Below are 22,594 nucleotides of genomic sequence, written 5' to 3' on the forward strand. Positions count from 1 at the left end.
CATTTTTAGAACCCCCTTAATGTTTATAAATTATTCAGTTTGTGTACAACTAAAAATAATATAATAAAACAATAAGATTTTTCCGCTGCAAAGTAAGATAACTAATTGTAACATTTTTTTTTACAAAAAGTAACCAAAAAACGTAAATAAAAGGTACAACTTATTTCAAAAACAATAAATTGGTAACAGTTAATATCAATAAATTGAAATATTTTATCTACTAACCACTATTTGCAAACGAATTTTTATATTATTTTAAAATTACGTATGAAATTTTTTTATGATAAAAATTTTTCATACATGATTATTTTTATAACTTGAATGTAAAATTTAATTATGTTGTACCACATTTGTGACAATAGCATCAAAGAAATAAAAAAAGAAAAAAAGAGAGAAAGAAATACATCGATAACAATTGATAGAAAATTTAAATATCTGATTAAGAAAGTTATCATAATTGTATAATTTGTACTGAGTACAGATAACACACTATATCTTTAATATTATATTTGATTATGCATTATGCAGAATCATAGATATATTATACATTCTACAACATTAGCTATAAACTTCTTGATATTTCTTTGCAGCGGAAAACTCGTACCTTAAATATTAAAGATACACGTACAATTACAATAATATATACCATTATTTATACAGCCTAACCTCTAAATAGAGCCTTATAGACCACATGATTTCTTCTTAAACTGCTACTTCAATAGAAAGTTATCGAAATCCATATATATCACGAAATTAAAACTATAATTTGTTTTGACTCGATGCATTGTGTATGTCATAAATTCTACACTTTGTAAAAACCGAAAATTATATACTTCATCCCCTTAATAAATGTGTGCGATATTTTCATAAATCTTAATTTTATATTATCATTTTAAACAGTTACTCTCTTTCTATAATTCAGACAATTCTGTTCACATAGATACACATTACAGTATACCAAATAATTTACGGACCATGCATTCAAAGTACTGGAGTAGTCTAAAAATGACTTTCATGATTTTTAAATAATCTGCATAAGGACACCAGCCGCTCATGAAATTTTGCTTTATGGTCCCCTGGTTTTATCACTAAAAGATTCAAGGAAAATAGCATTTATGGTTACTGTAGAGTGTATCAATACACTATTCAAGGGGAATTGTTAACATGTTAACTGCCATGTAAGTTTTGTTTCACTTTAAAAACTATAATAAAAATTTCATTATTATATGATTAAATAAACCAAATTCTTTTTAATAGTGCGTTTATTTTCTTATTGATCATCTGTGACTACCATATAAGTCCATGTTTTTTACTATTTTCGATATTTCATCATTATCGATGTATAAATAAATCAAATTAACTGAATTTAGAATGACATTTGCAATATATCTAATACATGACAAATATATACGATTTATCTTCATTAAGTATAATTATTCAATAAAAATAAGGCCATAAAATTTAAAAAGAGAATCGGCGAATATATTTAATGTGAAAATTTTATTTATAATAAAGACTGCGATTATTCATTTCAATTACTTATTTTTGATTTAAATTTTTTAAATACACTGTATCATAACATAATAAAAATTATTAATTATTGAATAACACATTTTTTATATTGTAATGTTACTTAATTATTTACATTACCAAATATCTTTTTTAATCAATAACATTTATCTTATTTTAATTGTTTTAGAAAATATAATGCCAGTCATTGATGACCACCATGGTCTCATTGTGAGAACATGTGGTTACGGATGATTACCGTGGCAGTCAACATGTTAAAGACTACGAAACACATAGTACATAAATATTAAATTACTTTTCATCCAATTCGCAAATATTGGAGTAAATTGTGCAGATACTATGGAGTCAAATTTACAAAACTTCTAATTCTCTCATATCAGGTATTTTTCTTTCCTTTTTTAGTATATATATTTCATACACTTTTAATTCATTTTCTTCTATTGTGTAGCAGTATCTGAAATGCTTTGCCGCCATGTAGCATGGAAAGGAATCTTCAAGATTTTAACCCTTGTTTTAGGCAATGCAGTCAATAAAAGTTTTTGGAGTTGGGGTAATGGTAATATATCCACTTGAGGATTTGTTAAATTTGGTTGTTGTTTGTCATCACCTTAAAAATAATAAAAAGGTACAAAATTAATTGTAATTAATATAAAATATATTTAAATTTTTTTTTATATAATATATATAAAAGTATGTTAATTTCTAAAATACCTTTTTGATTGTCATTTTCATCTTCAATATCTTCAATTAATTTTAGACAAGGTACCGGTTTTAAAACTGGTATTGAGTCACCAGTAACTTGTTTACTCATTAGATTACATTGATCAACAAATAATTCAGTAACTCTTAATAATTCAAGTGTGACGCCCCATACGAAATGCGTCAAATTATTTGATAATTCAGTAACACCTCCAAGCACCATATTATTAGATGTTGCTGATTGAGATATGTATGTTGGTATAATTAATAACCTTTTAATATTTTTACAGTTTGCAAGACATTTATCAAAACCATTTTTAACATCAAAATTAACTAATTCCATTTGACTCAAGTTTTGCAATTTAGATACACCATCCAAAATATCAAATGTACAACATGAGCCTTGACCTTTTTCAAGTCTAAGGCGTTCTAATTTTTGTAACTTTATTAAAACTGTGGTACCAAATTTATCTGGAAAATCTGAACATTCACCCAATTCTAATGTTTCCAAATTCACTAAAGCTTGTAATATATCAATTCTTTTTTTCCCAAGTTCTTTAACTGATGTTAAACTCTAAAAAACAAATTTAAATATTAAAAAAACCATTCGGGAGTTAAAATTAAAAATGAATTTAAATAAAAATTATATTTACTAATTGTGTTAGTTGCGTTAATTCTTGTAATGGTGTAAGATCTTCTTGCAGAGACATCCCACTAATTGCTTTAAGCCTTAATTCTTGACAACGTTTAAGATTTCCAACTGATTCTAAATTTAAGGAGTCACATTTTATTGACATTGCACTCAAAACTTCTAATTGAGGGCAACTACTAATAACTTCTTCAACAACCATCACAGGACATTTACATAATTCTAATTTGACAAGGCTAGTTACGCGTGGTATTACTATTAAAAACTTTTTCCAAATGCTATCAGATTCGCCTGCTACAAGCATTTTTCGGAGATCTAAATGTTGAGTACCACGCCTTTGCAATGTGTCTGCTAAACCATCCCAGTCTGTTACTTGACTATTTTTCATTCGTACAGTCTTCCACAAAGAAGGATGTGCAGCTAAATCTCGCCACATTTTACATACTCTTGCAGCTCGAAGTAATTCTTGAACCTTAAGGTATTGAAAAATACGCAACAATGCATGATAACCAGCACAAACTGAATCCATAAAATGTTGCTGAGGTTCTATATCTTGTCGATTTTGTTTCCTTCTGAAAGTGTTAAAATTAAAATTTTTAGATGATTTCTTTTAAAAATATTAACCTGCATAATAAGGGTATCATTTTTTTTTATGTATGATGTTGGTTATAATTAAAAAAAGTGAATAATTTTTAATACTGAAATTTTTATTTGATATTGATGAAAGAATATTATAATTTTTAAAGAGGCTTTTGAAGGACCAATGAAATTTATAATGATGCCAACAATTTCATGTTATATCAAATAAAAAATATAAAAGCCTCTGAAAAAAATTTCAAAGATCGAAATTATTATTTCATAATAGAATGAAGGTATAATAACAAAAAAACAAACATAAATAGGAAATGGAAATAATGAGGAACAAGGAATTTCGGATATTTTTGGGAAAACGCACTAAGAGTTTTTTGTGTTTCAGCTCGCACATGTCTTTATATCTGTAAATATAAAAAGTAAAAATGAATTAGATTTTTTCCACTGAAGCACTTATCAGTAGCTGTATTTGCAATTGTAGTATGAATGTAAATAATATGATACCCAATTTTCTATATATATTTTGGAAAAAAATTTTAATTAAAAAAAAAATTTTACTTTGATACTACAATTACACAATACCTGCAAGAACCAACGTGATTGTTTTGTTGATTTTTCACACGTCTCAAGAATTTGGCCGCATTTCTAAGAAGCTAAGGCAGTGTGCTTCGATCACAAGATAAAATCAAATTCATTTTTCACCCCGAATTTTTATATTTCCAAATATAATAAACATCAGTATATATTGCATTTACAATACTATTTATTTAAATTTTGTATGATAAAAAAAAAATATGTAGCTATATATATCTTAATTAACATTTTATAAAATTATTTTGTAGAAACAGTTTTACGAAATTTATAAGTAAATTAAATATTATTTTATATGTATACATATATCATACAAAATTAATTATGCAAAAAACGTATATCTTGTAAATACAATATGTACAAAGCAACTGCCAAAACCTCAAAAGAGAGTTGCCTTAACTTATTTGGAGAAAATATTTTAAAAAAAGGAAAAAAAAAAAAAAAGAAATATGTATAGGCATGTGTGTTTGAGAAACAAACACTTACTTGCTACTTATTTTAATAGTACCCAAATTATTTGTCAAAGAATGCCGTGTATCTACTGTAAGTAGCTCATTGTTTGTATTAATTGCATTTGAATTATTTATCATACTCTCTCTTTCAGGTACTTTATAATTTTCCAATTTTTTAGATTCTAATGCAAGATCTGTCATATTGTTCAAATTATTTTGTGATTTATTTGCAATCAATATATCAGTTCTATCATTATTATTGCATGTTTCTTCAATTTCTCCCATTATAGAACAAGGTGGAACTTCTGCATGCAACATATCTTTTGTTTTATCTTTATCAATTGATTTATCAAAAGTATCTTTTCCTAGAAATTTTGTTGCTAAAGAAGTACGTGATGCAGACATAGAATTGTCAACAGCATTTGATATATCTGTAAGTGTACCATCATGAAGTACAGGCGGTTTATCACCTATTTTGTCAGGTTTTACTGTTATAGCCGGCTGAACAGCCATAGCATTATTTTTTGGTACAACAATATATCTTTTGCCTCCCATTAAAGCGATATTTTGAGCTGGTCTTGGTAAAATTCCATCATGACTTTGTAAAAATTCATTTTCTGTTTGAGCAAACCAACTGCTTTCTTTATTATCTAAATTTAAAGAAGAATGTGGTGTTCCAGAGGATGTTTTAATTACTTTAGTAGTATTTCGCGATTGTGAATCTGTATTATCAGATTTTGGAATTCGTTGAAGTTTTGGAGGACTTAAATTTACTTGATGTTTTGATTTTGCACTTTGTGCGCCTAACATACTAATTGGTATCAATGGTGGAGGTGTCAAAGATGGATTCGTTTGAGATTGGTGAGATTTGTTAGTATCCTGCTGACAATTCTACAACAAAATTAACATCATTTATTTAATATATATATAATATATATATATAATTAATATAATTAATATATATATATAATTTTTAGTTAAAACATTTAAAATATATTATTATAATTTAAAAAATTAAATTTAAAAATTTAATATAACAAAAAACAATATTTAAATAAAAGATTTTAAAATTATTTAATTATTTAATTAATTAAATTATAGTGTTTTATATACAACACTATAAAAGAATATTATTATAAACACTAATTTATTAATATGAAAACATAATTAAAACACGTTTAAGAAAAAAATATCTTTTATTGTAAGAAAACCTACCTTACAAACATAATCATCACTTCCTGCAAATTCCATACCACCAACACATTCAGGATGATATAAACAGAGACACACACGACATTGTAAGCTTGGTATCAACCCCATACTTGTTGAGCATCTTATACTGCATGGTTCTTGAACTTTGGGCCTGTAAGATGTGCGTTGATTGGGGAAAGGGATTAAGGAATAAAACATAAAATTTAAATAAAGGATTTAAGGATCAGAAGGACAAAGGAGGATACAATTATGTAAAATATAGAAGGAAAAGTTTAAACTATTTCAAAATAAAATTTCGAACTCTGTAATTACATATTTGGTATGCAACATGCATTTTAATATTATGAAAATAAAATGTGCTCTAATGTACTTTTTAGTTTATAATGCAAAATGTAAAGTTTTGTTTTTTTATCATATTTATTAAAGAAACTTGTATTATAATTTAAATTATATTCACAAGAATATTTAGAGAATATGAAATTTAAAGTAAACAAATATATTAATTATGAAATAATAATTAGTATGTAATTATAATAGAACAATTTGTAAAAAATTTTAAATTATTTAATTAATTATTTCATTAATTATAATTAATTTTTTTATATATTTTTGTACATCGTACATTATATATTTAATATGTAAAGATTCTAAAAATTTTTTTTTTAAGAAAATATAATAATGCACATGCTGTAAACATTTCATTGGACCTTTTTAAAGCACATTAAATATTATTGTTATAATAATTATAGTAATTAAGCAATTAAGGATACCCTTGAATATTGCAAATTAATCAAATTAAATGCTATAATAGGAATAATTAAAAAATTAGGTACTTACGTTAATAATCTTTTAGGTTTGGGAGGTGGTGGTTTTTCTACTGAAGGAAGCTGACTTCTTCTTGTACTTGTAGTTCGTTGAGGTGGAAGTATCTCTCTTTCTTGAGAAGGTGATTTTATATCTGCTATGCATATTTAAACAAAAACTTCCATAAAAATAATTTTTAAAAAATTAGTATTTTTTAATTTTTTTAAATTTATATTTTATTTTTATTGAAGTTGATTTCTTTATTGATATAAATTATTAAATTAAAATAATAACAAAATTAAAGAAAAATATTATATATTGTCAAAATAGAAACTGATATTTGATGAAAATAAAGAACTTTGGTATTATTCAGTATCATATAGAATAGACTATGAAAAATTTCTTAAAATATTCGAAAAATTAAACAGAACTAATAAATAAATTAATTTTAAATTAAAAATTAATTGACAATTATTCTTTTTATTGAATGGGATTTACTCTTTCTAACTGCAAACTGCATACATCTTCAATTGCCAGCAGCATCAATAGTATTATTTCGACATCAAACAATGCTGCTGGATAGAATAATTTATGATCTTGTTATATCATCAGAACTTATTATATAAATTTTAAAATTTAAAACAAGATATTAGATATAAAAATATTTTAAATTAAAATAATAGAAAAAGCATTTTTTACTTGATGAATAAATCAATTTCATTAATTTGCAATAAATTAATATTATTATTTAGCAAATAAAACTTTATGTTAACATTAATGCATACTTATATGTGGAGTTTTCTTTGCAGGCACTTTCACTTTAAATCCTACTGACATAGATTTTGGTGATTTAGCAGGAGTTTTTGTAGGCACTGGAGCAGGTTCTTCTATAATAGCTCTCCTTCCAGGTGTACCTTTCTTATATCCTACACCTCTCCTTGGTGGAGTTACTCCAGAACCCTATATCCAAATTACAATTAATATTCTACAAAATTTTAATAAACATAATAAGCATTAAAAAATCAAGCTGCATACTCTTATTCTTTTTGCATCTCTAATGATTTCTTTCTCAGGATCATCAAGACCAATTGGTTCTTTGAAGAAAGTAAAATTATCAATAGTTAATTCTTTTGTATTAACTGAAAAAAAACAGATTATATTATTACATTATTTAAATTATATTTCTATTAATAAACAAACTCAACTTACGAAATTCTGCAACTTCTCTGAAACTTCTAACTTTTTTACCCTTTGGTGTATAATAATAAATATCAGCCATTCTTTTAAGACTAGAATCAGTACTTGCTCTAAATACCAATTCTCGTTTCCAACCATATTTAAAAGGTTCTTTGAATGCTGGATTTGACATATCAACAGCTATTTTTTGTTTTCCAGTACTTCCTGGACTAGTTCCACGCAATAAACGAGTACCTTTAGATTTTATTGAAGTTGCTGGACTACTTATAATTGATGAGTTTGTTGATTTAAGTGAAGCTTCATCTGTTTTTTGTACTTCTAATTCAGACTCTATTGTATTTGGTATTCCAATTGAATCCGTTTCAGATTTATCAGATTCTTTTTCTTTCTTTATTTTATTTATATCTAATATATGTTCTGTGTCATGCATTCTATTATCATCTGAATCATCATCATCTTTTTTGATATTAAAACTTTTCCTCATGCTATATTCATACAAGCGTTTTACTAATTGAGTTTCAGCTACTTCAGCTTCAGCTATAATAAATTATATAAATGTTTAATATTTCCTAAATATTTTTATAAATTAATATATTAATATATATTTGTATCATCATACATCATTATAATAAAATTATGTCAAAAATATAATGTCATATTATATAAATATTATAAAATTTTTAATCTTATAAATAATTATTTAATATTAAAAATGTTTAAACAAAAATGTGTAATTAAAATTTAAAATGAGCTCATTAAAATTCACTTATTACTACTTATTTTTAAATATTATATTTAAATTATTACTTAAAAATAGAAATGCACAAAAATAATTTATGTAAACATAACATAATCTTTCAGTTATATAATATGACATTTAATGATAAACATGTAGTTTACATTTTTAATAAAATATAATAATAATCTTTAATACCAATTAATTTTTTTAAGACATGACTTGCTGGTTCCATTTCATTGTTCTCTTGTAGATCAAACCCATTGAATCCCATAGAATCCTCTGAGCTATCATCTGGCTCTGATAGTTTCCGTTTGCGTCCTTTTGTATTTAATATTGTATCACTTTCAATTATACTACTCGAATTATAAAGCTTTTTTCTAGCATTAAATTCCGTACCCTTTTTTAGCGAACTTTTAATATCGCCGTTCACCTCTTGCCCATCCATTATAGTGGCTGTTTCTACTTTAATTATCTCTCGTAGATCCGGCATATTATCTGTTTCTAGGTTAGGATTCTCGTGCGCCCGATCGGCATTCCCGCCATTCACATTGGTACCATCCATTGTATGGTCCTTTCAGGACCGAATACCGATCTTACGTATTTCAATGACCAATGCGTAAGGAACGTTGATTTCGTGTTATTTGTCACTTCATAAAAGACTCCATGAAACGTTTCTATACATAAGCAATCATACTACAGTCCCCTCGCGTCTGGGTACCGCAATCCCGCGCTCATCTGTCTGCGAATGCGCATAACATACGCGCAGATACCACTACGCGCTATTTACACAACTGCCAAGATTTCTTTTGATATGAATTCAAGCAGTTCCTCATTACACTATCACATCGCACTCATATTCTGAAACGATCAAAAAAACTGTATTATAACAAAAATTACTTAATTTTCATAAATGTAGTTTGAATTCTACAACTGAAAAACCACAAAGTCCTCGGACAGACACGAAGCGTCCGTAAAACACACAACCGGAAATGGCCGAAAAAAATATGCTAAAGACGCATTTCCAATGTTCATAATTTTCAACGCAAATATTAATGCACAATTTTGATTTATTGATAAATAACATTATTTTACTGAAAATTATGATATAAAATTTGTTCAAATAATGAAATATTTCAATATTTATATTAAATTTAATATTTTATATAAATAAAAGTAATTTATGAATTATTTAATATTTTATACTTTATATTTAATTTAATATTAATAGATAATCCATTCAATTTTTGCATTATGTATATGTATATTTCATTTATATGTATCTATAAAAATATAACTTTTTAATATTTACTTAATTTTAAAACATATCTATGTAATTCATTTGAACTATGACCAAATTACATCTATTTCTTACGAAAATATACAGACACATACAAATACGATTCCATACTATCGCAAAATAGAAAGATTTATAGCGCACAGTGAAAACATTTTTGGAATTGACAGTTTTCTACCATTCATCTTATTTTTTTTTTAATTGTCAACAAATAAAAAAGTTATTTAATAATGATATCAATTTAAGGAAAATTTATATCTTCCGCAATTTTATATACAAGGTATATAATATTAAATTATATTTTTCTATTTTATAAGCGATTAAAATATGATGCATTCTAATTTTTTTAAATCTATTTATTTATTTTTAATAATCAAATTTTCTAAATAAAAAGATAAATACTTTAAATTTTATTATATATTTTATTTATTTATCATTATATTAATGTATTAAAATTTATTATCAATTAAAATAAATAAGATTAAGATATAAGATAAGATAATAAAAATAAAATAAATTTATAAAATTATAAATATTTATAATACTTCAAATATTTATATAATACTTCAATTAAATTTTCTATATTTTTATTTTTTATGTAGTTACTAAAAATATTTAAAGTACATATATAAAAATCAATAAATATTAAATATAGATTATTATTTAAACATAGTTACATATTTATAATAAAATATATCCATTAAATTATATGATTTTATAATATTTTTAATATTATTAAAATAATTTAAAAGAACAATATTTTAACAATAAAATTTATTATATAATATGTTTTTAATTTTACTTATTTAATACCATAATAATATATAAAATCATGTTCATTATCAATGTTTATTATAATTTAGAAACAAACACATCCTTCAAATGGAGCGTGTTTTGAAAGCTGTACCAGCGGATTTAAGAGTAAAAATGGAGGCACTTGTGCATGATTTAACTTTGGCATTAGAAGAAAGCAACAATAGTGCAAATGTGAGACGCAGATGGGGTATTAGAAGAAGAGCCCGTTCCACGGGCAATATTCGTAAGTATAAAATAACAAAAATATAAAAAAACATAATTTTTTTTGTAAAATTATTTAAATATTTTATATGTTAATATGTTATATAAATGTTTGTGAAATGAAGGTTAAAATGGATTCTAATCACATTTCTATGAAATTAGTTCCAGTCTACTTCTACAAGGCAGACAGAGGATTGTTACCAAGATTGTGTTTATAGAAACCATATTTCATTACTCAAAGAAGTCAAATTTTATAAATCTTTGAAAAGTAATTTTTAACACTTGAAAAATAATCAAAGAATTTGAAAAATAATCTTCAAATAATTACTTTTTATTTCAGCATCACTTCACATGAATAAACAATCGGATGACAGTTCATCTTCCATTTGTGATATCCATATTCCAAAAAATAACACTGCCTCCAAATATCAGTCTGATAGTGATGATACCAACCAAACAAAAAGATTTGCACGATTTTCTAATTCAAACAATGCTAGCAACATTGAAAGTGATTCAGTTAATGAAAATTTTGTACCTAGAGTAAATCCACGACGTAAACGAAAATTTAAGAGAATGGCTATTGATTCTGATTCTAATCCATCAACTTCTCAGACTGTTGCATTGTCAACAACACTTGCAAATAAAAAGAGAATTTTACGAAGTGATTGTAAAAATAGATATGGAACAATATGGTAATGTATATTAAAATAAAATAATAATATAATATAATAATAATATAATAATATATATTATAATAAAATATATATTATATAAATATTATGCAATAATAAAAAATCAAATTTTTTGTTGTTATAGGTGTGGAAAACGTAAGAGGTCTTGTAGAGAACGATCAACAGATTGTGATATGAGATCATTAAAACCAAATAGAAATACAAAATCAAAAAATCGTATCAAGATACAAACTGAAGATGGTATTGATTGTTCAAGAATATCCAGTTCAAGTATTTCATCTAGTGACTCAGAAACTGGACTTATGACAAATGATGAAGATCGAGAAGGTAATTAATTATTTATGTATAATTTAAAATTTATGTAAATAATGAATATTATAATTAGTTCATTTTTTTCACTTTAGGAGATGATGAGCAATCAGATTGGATTGGAGAACCAAGTTGGTGGGATGATGGCGAAAGTACTAATGAAGATAAAGTTAATACTGATTCATCATTTCAAATGATGATACATGGAAATTTTGAACATACAACAGTTGAAACAAGAAAAAGTTATAGAAAAAGAATTCAAAGAATTCGAGAAGGTCTTAGTGGAAGAGAAATCCGCGCTGGTCGTCGACATGTTGATAATAAACCTGGATATTCAATTATTACATCAGCAAATGAAAAAGTTTCTAGATTTTTACAAGATCCTACTCAAAATGAACTTAGATTACATCCTATGCGACAAGCTGAGAGAGAAAAACTTCGCAGGCTTGCAAATTTATATAGTTTAAGTTTAAAAGGAGATTTAGGTTGTCCGATTTTATATAAAACTCGACATACTACACAAGCTATTTGTGTAGATCAAGTATCATTCAATCGATTTTCTGGTTATAAAAGATTAAGAAGAACTCCACCAAATTCACCTAACTCAGAATTAATAATGCATAATCAGGAACATCAAATTTCTAATACAGGATTTGGTTCACAAATTATAAATCCTATATCAAATTTAGATTCATTGCAAACATTACCGCAATTTTCTCACTTTAAATGGGATTCAAATAGTATGGATATTGAAATTCATGGAAAACCAAAATTACATGATTTTGATCATTCAAAATCAAGTTAAACCAAACAGTTTTTTGTTAATTTGTTTTTTGAAATAAATTATTTGTGTATATTCATATGGTACTTTTATATATGTCTTTTTATCAAAATAAGTTTTATATTTTATAGTATTTAAAAAATTACAAACATTCAATGTAAATTTTTTTAATTAAATAATTCTCAACTGTGATTAAGATTATATAAATACATTTTTTTAAAAAATTATTAATTTAGTAAAAAATTAATATATTTATTAATCTATTAATCATTTAATGTATAATATTTTTCAAAGTATATATTTATATTAAAATTTAATTTACATATAATTATATACTTTAACTAATTTAAAATATTATATATTTTGTAAATTTTTAGTCTCTCTAATTTTTTATTATTTTTCTCCAATTTTAATAATATTATTCATAAAATAATTAATAAGCAAAGGTAAAATATGAAAAAATAAAATGTTAAAAATATTTAATTTATATATTTTTATTAATACAATATTCAAGACTCTTTACTATCTAATTTTTTTTGAGCTGCAAGTATATTTTCATTAGCAAGCATTTGAAATTCTTCAAACCTTTGTGATATTCTTTGATTCATTTTCAAATATTTTTCCATGCAGTTTAGAGCACAAGTTTCTTCCTTTGCTTTGACATCTCGTGTAGTAAATTCATTTATACAATCAAGAAAACATGTTTCTATCAATTTATTATAAGATGCCACAAAATCTCGAACCTGAAGTATTACAAATCTTCTAATAATTTAAATTTCTATTATAACTTATTTATAACTAATTTTCATATAATAAAATTAAAAATTTTTTATTTTCACATTAATGAACATTAATATATTCTTCATTAATTTAAATAAATTTTATAAAATCTTTTTTTATCAAAAAACTAGATAGATACATACAGATTTAATTTGTTCAGGATCCACATTTGTAGGAACTTGCATAGCCATTGTAATGATATATTTTTTGCTAAAATATATTTACACAAATAATTATACATATATTTCAATAAACTAAAGAAATTATCATATCATGTAAATTAATTTAAGGTTAGATTAAGATTATTTTAATAAAGCACGTGCAGGTTGGATAAACATGCACATTGCAATATATATAAAATATTAAATTAATTGTTTAACCTTTGTTTTTTAAGATTTTTGATAGGCTACAAAAATATTTGATCCTAAAACCATCAGATTTAAAACTTTAGATCATCTTAAAGTTATGTTCCAAAATTCGTCGCTAATTTTAATTTTTCGGAACACATTATAAAAAAAGTCTTTTTACGAAATCTTTGAATATAAATTAATAGAAATATTTAAAAATATAATTAGAAAAATAGAATTTTAAAAATTAATAAAATTTAATACATGCATTAACTACATGAATTAGAAATGATGAATTATTCAATATTTATTAAAATTGAATATTCAATATTTGTATAAAATTAAATATCAATATAAGAAAATAATGGAAAAAATATGAAGATAGTAATTATGATACAAATTTATAAACAATCAATGAAATATAACAAATTCATATAAAATTATCATGAAGAATTTATCAATGGACATAAAAGACAAAACTATAGTAGAAAACAAGCAGATGTTTCACGTTAGCAGTTGACTATGGTGTTCAGTCAAAGTAAGCTGGGTCTTTGTTTTGAATGTATCGTGGTCTTTTATTTAAGAGGTAAGATGATGGTTATATTTTTTTTACATTATTTGTACAATAATTTGTGTGATATAAATTAAAAATTTCTAAATATTATATTATGTATTCTTTATTAAAATAATTATAATTTAAATATGCTTATTAATATGCACAAAAAAATAAAACAAAAATGTACATATTAAATATATATATGTATTAAACTTATATATATTATAATTTTATATTATATCGACATTAAAATTAAGAAAAAAAAATATTGAATATAGTGTTTAGTATAAAATATAATAAATTAATAAATTATTTAATAAATAATAATTGTTTATTTATTAAATATTTTTAGTAAAATTTAGTAAAAACTTTTTTATAATATTGATATATCATTATTCTTGATTTAAATTATATAAAATTTGATATAAAAAATATATTTTTTTTATAAATATTTTTTTAATTAATTTTCTTTATAATTTATCATATTATACAAGTACATGTTATTATTATATATTTATTATTAATATAATAACGGTATAAAAACAGATGACAAACAGGTGTTCATAAAAGCAATAAAATGCTTAAATATATAAATTACATTACATTACGTAAATCTACTTCAACATTTAGAACGTATATCAAGCGAAATTGACAGGATTGACATTTTCAATTTTGCATATCATATCATAATTATAATAACGTTTGTTCTGTTCCAAATTTTAGTTAAATTTTACAAAAGTATAAAATGTTACCCACAAAATTCTTTTCTTTTTTATTAATTGTAAATTATAATGTTTTATTAACTTTATTATTATTCTGTTTCTTTACTCTTTTAACCACAATGTTATATCCATCACAAATTAGTCGGTAAAATTATAAGTAAGTAAATAAAATATAATTTTCATTACTATTTTACTGTAATATTATTTCAATAATCAAATTTGAAATTACTATATGCTATCATAAGGAAATTGTTATCGTAAAGAACATTGCTTTCTATAGATGGCGCAACGTTTCAATTTTTCATATTTATTCATTTAATTTATTTATTTTTATCTATAATGCATGTAATGATTAATAGTTTACAAACTAATATATTATAATAATTATATTATTTCAGAAAATTGAATAAAAGTAAATAAAGATTTGATTACCATAAAATTCTCTAAGATGTCACATGATAATCGAAATGTTTCTTCAATCGGTAAAACATTGAATTCTTTAACCAATAAAAAATTTTGTCCGATTAAATCACATCTATATTCATCTACAAAAATGCCTAAAAAAAATAAAGTATTATCTAAAAAAGGAAAATGGATAAATAATTCTACAACAAGATATCAACGTGCAATAAATATTCCCCTACAAAATGAAATTATGAAAGTAAAAAAAATTGAATGTAAAGACTATATGGAATCTATCGATAATAAAAGTTACGATGATATGAATGATGATAATCCAGTTATTATGTTGCGCAAAGAAATACAAGATTGGAGAATTAATGAAATATTAACATCTAGAACTGAAGAAAGACTTACAGGAACTCCAAGCGAACAACATAGTTGCAGTTATGGTATATTATTTTATGTTACTATAAAATATCTATAAAATATTTTTACATTTATCAAATATTTTTTATAGATATTTTTATGATTAATCATTATTATTATTATATTTATTATTTATAGTTGCTTCCGGAGAAACAACAAAAAGACAACAAAGTCCGAATAACATTTCTAAGATCTCTACAATGTGTGTTGATTTTCCAGCAGTCACGTGAGTAATGACTTTTTATACATTCTTTATGCAGCTTGTACATTATTAATATAGTATTGCTAAAATGTAATTCTGAATCAAAAAAATCAATATAGTGAAATGATAATTTAGAATATATATTGCATAAATTGCATATTTCTTTTTTTTTATAATTTTTTTAACACGTGAATCAGTGTTAAAAAGCACAAAATATTTGTATTCTATTGTGTTATGTGTTTAAATATAAATTATCATATAAGTTATATATAATAAGTGGTTATAATAAGTGATAATAATATAATAAAGGTAAGTAAGAGAAAAATTTATATTTATAAAAAGAAATTTTTCGAAAGTATTCTGATAATGTTTCGTGATAAGATTCATGATATTTTCCAATTTTGATAAAACGTGACCAAACTGATTGCTATGCGTTGAAGAATCAAGAAATAAGCTCGAGTATGTCTTACGTAAGTAACTGTAAATGAAGAACGATGAGAGAAACACGATTGTGTATCTTCACGATGCATATGTACACGTGAGAAAGACTACGTCATTCTGGAATTTTCGAAAGTTTCTTCTAACCGGTTTCTGGTTATACACGCAGTAAGACCTGTTTAGTACTCCTCGGTACTTACATCAAGTTAAACTCTATCTTTTAATGTAATTACGTTATTTTTATATATACAAATATATATAGTGACATACTATGAATGAAATTATAGTGAAATTATAGTAAGAAATTATGCAATTCTATAATTAACTGTGATTTATTTAATCATTTTTTAAAAATTTATTCATGTACATAATTTATTATATCTGATGATTAAATACATAGATAGTTAAAAATCAGCAAAACATAATTTTACTAACAAAAAAATATTTTTTTAATATTGATGTCATTTCAATTTTCGCGCGCTTTTAGTGGAGTCATCAAAGTGAACGGTCAACGTGCACAACACGAAGTAGTTATTGAGAGGCCGTTGTAGTTCTTTAGTAGTACCGTCACGAATGAAAAATGATAATGAGTATAGTGCTGTAGGTTAGTGAGAACAATAGCCACTTACGCTAATCAACGAAGATACATGCCGCGCGCGTTCGGTAGTAAAAATATTTTCGGTGATAACTCGTGCCACGAATGAGAAATATCGAGACATTGCCGAATTTGTCCTCGACCATGAAGTCGTTCTTTCGTCGTGACTGAATTTTCGATCTTTAAGCATACGTATACTCTTGTCATTTTACTAATGCCAAGCTCGTGCATATCGAGGAGGTTTTATTTGTCGAGTCACGAGTTCCGAGGACATTTGTCTTGAATACTCTCGAATGCGTTAATAATGGAAACGAAAAATAAAATCATACGAATATTCAAGGTCTGCAAGGAAATGAAACTTCAAGTGCAGCTAGCTCATCCGGATAATGATGTAGGTTAGGTTCCCAGCGGTATACATCGCAAAAATCAACATTCTTCGTAAAGCCAGGGTTCGCAAAAAATGTAAACCGGTTTGCCTCGTAAATGGCACACGAGCGTGCGAACGGGAGACAGACGCGATGAGAAAGAACGAGTGAGAGTAAAAGAAACGTAAAGAAAAGAAATCTTTCAATCGTGATTTACGATAAAGTGATATTTCAATATATATATATATATCTATTTCTCTAAAAAAGAATTATTTCATTTCGTTATATATAGTGACTTTATACTGATAGCAATTTTCGATAGTAATTTCTTATTGAATTACAATTTTAAAAATAATTAAGTTTAAGTTAGTTATTTTTCATCATAATGAACTTATGCTAAATTCATTATTTTACCATATAGTCGATTCATCATATGATCTCAACAGTAATAGACTGATACATTTCTGATTCGTCAGCCATGTTTTTTATGTAATATTACGCGCAACACTACACGTGACGTCAGCTTATATTCTCAATGTTGTCAGTTAGCATCGGTAGACATGAAATTCTTGTAGAGAAAGTATGATTGAGCTAGTCTCAGATATTATAATAATTATGCAAGGTCACTGCCCTAAAAAACAAAAAAAAAAAAAAGAAATTGTGCATTTCGTTGAATACATGAAAATAGTCTTATTATTGATTCACAACAAGTTATTACGATTAAAATCACGAGAAAACATTGTGATATATTAATTAAGTTCAGAATATACGGTTTTTTTTTACGTAACATTGACAAACGATGTCAGAATATATAGTAGATTAATCAACATCATCAACGACATGGAAATCTTACAGAGCATAATTGAACATAAGCTAGAATAATAAGGTTTAATGTGTGACGAAAAAAAAAACTACTAACATACACGATATCACGTAAATATAAGAACTGATTTACAGTATTTTTGTATTGTATTGTAAAATTATTTTTTTCATTTTGTTTTTTTCTATCTATTTTTCTATTAAAAAAATCTTTAATAGAAATATTTGCAAATTTTTGTTAGATTTTTTATTTCTATATAGAATGTATATTACGCTGTTAGTACGACATGTTAGAGTAAAGCAGCACGTTTTTTACGTAACGCTACGCGTAACGCTGAGGCGTGACGTCAGCATACTCGGCGTCGCGCCAGCCACCAACGACGATGAACGCCGGACGCGGAATTCTTGTGAAGAAAGCACCGCCGAGAGAAGCCGAGTGTAGCCGAACGGAACGACATGGCATAGTTGCACAAGGTGGCAACGCTGCAAGCGTCTGCTAGGTTCAAGGGTACGGAGTGGAGGTTGCTCGCTCGTTCCATCGCTCGACACGACCAGGAGCTTGTCCTGAGAAACAGTTGGGCGCATGTCCGTTTTCATCCAACGGGAAACTTCTCGAAAGATGCGCGCAAAAAACTCGTACGTCATTTACTATATAGTTTATATTCGGAGAAATTCCTTCTTCAACTGAAATGTGAAGGAAGTTAAATGCTCTTAGCGTCTGACACATACGTCATGCTAGCGACTATTCGTCGGGAATTTAAAAGTGACTCGGCTGTTCAGAAACATCATGTTCTCAATTTATTCTTGTCTGCTTTAAATTCCCGTTTTCTTGTTTTTAAAACGTGGTTAGGTTTATAACTTTATAAATTTTATAAAGAAATATTTGATATTTTTTCAATGTATATATATATATATATATACATATATATTGAAAATTAATCAACTATAAATCAAAAACAAGATGTTATTATCTTTTATGATATAGTAAAATACATAAAAAATATTTTTTATTACAATATAAAATAAAAATGAGAGTTAATACAAAATGTTTTCAAAGACAACAACCTAAAATAAAAATACATACATTGTATGTAAAAAATTATTTACATTATTTATTTATATACATTGTATGTAAAATAGAGCACGCAATGAAAAAATAAAAAAAATTTATATATAAAAAAAATATTTTATAAATTATATATAAAATAATATAAAAAAAGATATTTATTATAATAATAAATAAAAAATAAAAATAATATTTGAGAAATAATTTATAAAAATATACTTTTAAATTAAATTTGAAAGTGTTATGAATCAACAGAAGAATTGTAGAATGAATAATTAATAATATGTGAAATAGAAATGAATTTTAGAAATGAATATCAACAAATAATACGTAAGACATTCCAATTAATTCGCCAATAATTTATTTAATTACAATTTTCAAATTACTTTTGAAATATCCATATAAATTGTATATATCATAATTAAGTTTTTTAGTAAAATCATTAAATAAATAACCATACAAGAAGATCGCGGTTAGTAACGAGGCTATTTTATCGCGCAATAGCTGTGATCTTCTTCGAGGCATAGAATCCGTTGGCAAGGATCCCAGCAATGAATAAAAACAGAAAGTAGAGAGTCATCGAGTCGACTGCGTCCTGCTGCTGGTTGACCTCGGCCCTGGCGTCGAGATCGACGGGAAACGGATTTACAACTCTGACACTCGTATTTCGCGCTGTTACATACGTATATGTTCTTTTAGTAGGACTCATAGAAGCAAAGTCATTGTTATGTCTGTCATAAAAATAAGAGCAAAAGAGACGGTGAGACGGCATCGAATTGAATTTCGATTTATGTATAATATATTTTTGGATAGCAATTATGATTAAGAGATGGAAGAAGTAGAATAAATATTTAATATTATTAAGATATTCTAATCATAGTTAATGCTAATTTTAATTTGTTTATTTCATAATTATTAGTTCAATTTGATAATATAATTTACAAATATATATTTAATATATATTTTGAATATTTTGGATGAACTTACAATTAAAAGAAAAAAAATTTTAATTATCCTTTTAATGTTATATGACTTCATTTACTATATATTAATCAATAATTACAATGTAATTAATAATAATTACAGTTTTTTATTAATATAAACATAAATAATATCAATAAAAGCATAATAATAATGAATTTTTTATAAGTATTTAAGATCATTCTTTATAATTTGATAATTAGGTCAGAAGAATTTTAAAAATATTATTTGAATTTTTAATAATCATTTGTAGGAAGATTGATTATTCATTCTTTGCATTTTTATTTTAAATTCCATTTTAACAAAGTTAATGAAAGTATTAAAAAAATAATTATTGGAGACGATTCAATAAAAAAAAGTACTTAAAAATAATATTTCTCAATTTTTGAACATTTAACTTAACAAATAATTTTATATAATATAATAGAAATATAATAAAAATAAAATTTTATATAATGTAATCGATTTTTATTTTTTATATATTGCAAATTTTAAAAAATTTTTTTAAAAGTTAAAAAACATATTCTGGGTATGAAAAAAAAAATTCCTAATAGAATTTCATTATAATATTAAATTGATGATTTTAATTCCAGATTATAAACCCAGATCTTATATATCGAGATCATATATTAATCCATATATTAATCTTAGATTTTTTTATAGATATAAAAATTTCGATTAAATAACGTCCCACTATAAAATAAAAATTCGCAACAATGGCTTCAAAAAAAATATCTTACAATAAACATAGTAACACTCTTTAAATCATGCAAAAAGCCATTTTTTTTATGTTTTTTTTTATTTACATTCATAAAAATAAAATTGCAATCTCTATTTCATACTTTATCATTTATTTATAATATTAAATTTTCATCATATAGAACTTTTCTCTTATCTGTTCTAGTATAGAAGAACTAGGGAAACGTAAAAATCTTGAGACTCATGTAGAAAAATCGCGTTCTTTGTCCGCGATTCATATTATACATTGCGCATTCACTGGATAACATCTGCTTAATCGCACAATGGACCCACGGGTACGTTCCGTTGGGTTCTTTATTATAATGTCTCAAAGAGTAGGACGAAAAAGGGCCTGAAAAGGGTCTCCCTATCGAAATCTTTAAGACGGTTTCCTAACATCTGCCCTCCATTGCTTATACATATACTTAAGCAGAGAAAAAGGAGTTTGCACGTGTCCTTTCAGGAAGGGATCTCTCTCGGTGGTTCATTGTGATCGACGCGCAAAACGGAAAGTGACAATTGACATCTGTCTTACGTTATGCAGGATTTCTGGGTCGAACTATTTTTGAAACAGCATTATGACAGTCCTTCGAACATGCATGCTCGTCTGGCATAAAGATGTTTCCTTACCGATTCAGGGTACGTTAAATGGAAATAGATAATGTATTCGACCCGTTTTCCATGACGTGCGATCATGTGTTATTGGATCGTACATGTATGCGTTTCAAAATAATGACTCTTTTTTTTTTTTTTTCGAAAGAAGAAGTTTCTGAAAATATTGGAAAATATCGAAAATATCGGGAAAGTGAAGTACAATTGTTTTATCATTTCTAAATTTATATTCGAAGTAAAGAAAAAATCCCGAAATAATTGCATAAATGAAAAACTCAATAATATATAAATAATATATAAATACAAATATATTTTTTTTAAATAATATGCATTAAACAATATAAGAATTAATTAGGAATTATTAAGAATAATATAATATATATATATATATACATATAAAAAATCAGATATCTTAATTTTAATAAATATATTTTAATTTTGATGAAAAATTTGCTTAACTTTTAATTTTTTATAATTAAAATTGTTTCAATAAGATTAGATAAGATAAGAAATGAAATATTCTAAATGAGAATATTTCAAATATATAATGTATCCAATAAAACAAAAAGCAAATATAAATATTGCATAATTAAATATGTTATAATTATAATATAATTACAACATATAAAACAGTATTTATGTATGTAAATATTTTCTTTTATCGGGCGGTAAACGTTAATGAATAGAAACATAAGTTCGACCAATTTGAGTGTAATTGAAATGAACGTAATTTCACTGATTTCATTATCATGAGGAGCAATATGCGTTATTTTTGTTCAGAAACCACGTTAATCTCGTAGAACCGGTGCCGATGACTTTTAATCGCATGTTTCACAGCCGCCAAACTACGCTTGTTACTTTAGAAATATTGCACTCGTTTGATTTCAGTAATTAATGTATACGTTGATATTGCTATGATGTGCAATTATATATATTATGTAATTTGTTACATCATTCTGGCGATATTTTATTTGTTCTGTATATTCGT

General features: G+C 25.0%; 4 protein-coding genes across 9 annotated transcripts in view; 2 read left to right on the plus strand and 2 right to left on the minus strand.

The window, feature by feature from the left end:
* Nucleotides 1-1,592: 1,592 nt before the first annotated feature.
* On the minus strand, nt 1,593-9,437 carry LOC122710400. 3 transcript variants are annotated; one of them, XM_043928232.1, is made up of 11 exons: nt 8,861-9,437; nt 8,660-8,782; nt 7,738-8,262; nt 7,564-7,667; nt 7,314-7,488; nt 6,562-6,685; nt 5,728-5,875; nt 4,547-5,403; nt 2,883-3,450; nt 2,242-2,803; nt 1,593-2,137 (listed from the first exon to the last, which is right to left on the minus strand). In XM_043928232.1, the coding sequence occupies exons 1-11, from the start codon at nt 9,024-9,026 to the stop codon at nt 1,968-1,970; spliced, it is 3,522 nt and encodes a 1,173-aa protein (XP_043784167.1). In that variant the 5' UTR covers nt 9,027-9,437; the 3' UTR covers nt 1,593-1,967. The 3 variants fall into 3 exon arrangements, with proteins under 3 accessions (XP_043784167.1, XP_043784166.1, XP_043784165.1); XM_043928231.1 differs by having other exon boundaries at nt 6,562-6,682; nt 8,660-9,437; XM_043928230.1 differs by having other exon boundaries at nt 8,660-9,437.
* A 447-nt stretch (nt 9,438-9,884) lies between these two features.
* Nucleotides 9,885-12,636, plus strand: LOC122710396 (G patch domain-containing protein 2-like). Of its 2 annotated transcripts, none has more exons than XM_043928224.1 (5): nt 9,885-10,038; nt 10,622-10,797; nt 11,116-11,467; nt 11,592-11,794; nt 11,872-12,636. In XM_043928224.1, the coding sequence occupies exons 2-5, from the start codon at nt 10,641-10,643 to the stop codon at nt 12,579-12,581; spliced, it is 1,422 nt and encodes a 473-aa protein (XP_043784159.1). In that variant the 5' UTR covers nt 9,885-10,038; nt 10,622-10,640; the 3' UTR covers nt 12,582-12,636. The 2 variants fall into 2 exon arrangements, with proteins under 2 accessions (XP_043784159.1, XP_043784160.1); XM_043928225.1 differs by lacking the exon at nt 9,885-10,038 and adding an exon at nt 10,938-11,043 and having other exon boundaries at nt 10,657-10,797.
* A 422-nt stretch (nt 12,637-13,058) lies between these two features.
* Nucleotides 13,059-19,066, minus strand: LOC122710426 (mitochondrial import inner membrane translocase subunit Tim9). Of its 3 annotated transcripts, none has more exons than XM_043928274.1 (3): nt 17,060-19,066; nt 13,481-13,547; nt 13,059-13,300 (listed from the first exon to the last, which is right to left on the minus strand). In XM_043928274.1, the coding sequence occupies exons 2-3, from the start codon at nt 13,526-13,528 to the stop codon at nt 13,067-13,069; spliced, it is 282 nt and encodes a 93-aa protein (XP_043784209.1). In that variant the 5' UTR covers nt 13,529-13,547; nt 17,060-19,066; the 3' UTR covers nt 13,059-13,066. The 3 variants fall into 3 exon arrangements, with proteins under 3 accessions (XP_043784209.1, XP_043784207.1, XP_043784206.1); XM_043928272.1 differs by lacking the exon at nt 17,060-19,066 and adding an exon at nt 15,395-15,519; XM_043928271.1 differs by lacking the exon at nt 17,060-19,066 and adding an exon at nt 13,718-13,794.
* The window catches only part of LOC122710422 (reticulocyte-binding protein 3-like), a 65,304-nt gene continuing 56,926 nt past the window's right edge, over nt 14,217-22,594 (plus strand). Inside the window, exons 1-3 of the mRNA XM_043928268.1 lie at nt 14,217-14,270; nt 15,361-15,813; nt 15,929-16,016. Of these exons, the coding sequence (XP_043784203.1) occupies nt 15,411-15,813; nt 15,929-16,016 (491 nt within the window). The 5' untranslated portion in view covers nt 14,217-14,270; nt 15,361-15,410. The remainder of the gene's footprint in view (nt 14,271-15,360; nt 15,814-15,928; nt 16,017-22,594) is intronic.

This window comes from Apis laboriosa, unplaced genomic scaffold (assembly GCF_014066325.1).
Source record: "Apis laboriosa isolate Shangri-la unplaced genomic scaffold, ASM1406632v1 scaffold14686_cov152, whole genome shotgun sequence".
In the NCBI taxonomy this organism is placed as follows: Eukaryota; Metazoa; Arthropoda; class Insecta; order Hymenoptera; family Apidae; genus Apis; species Apis laboriosa.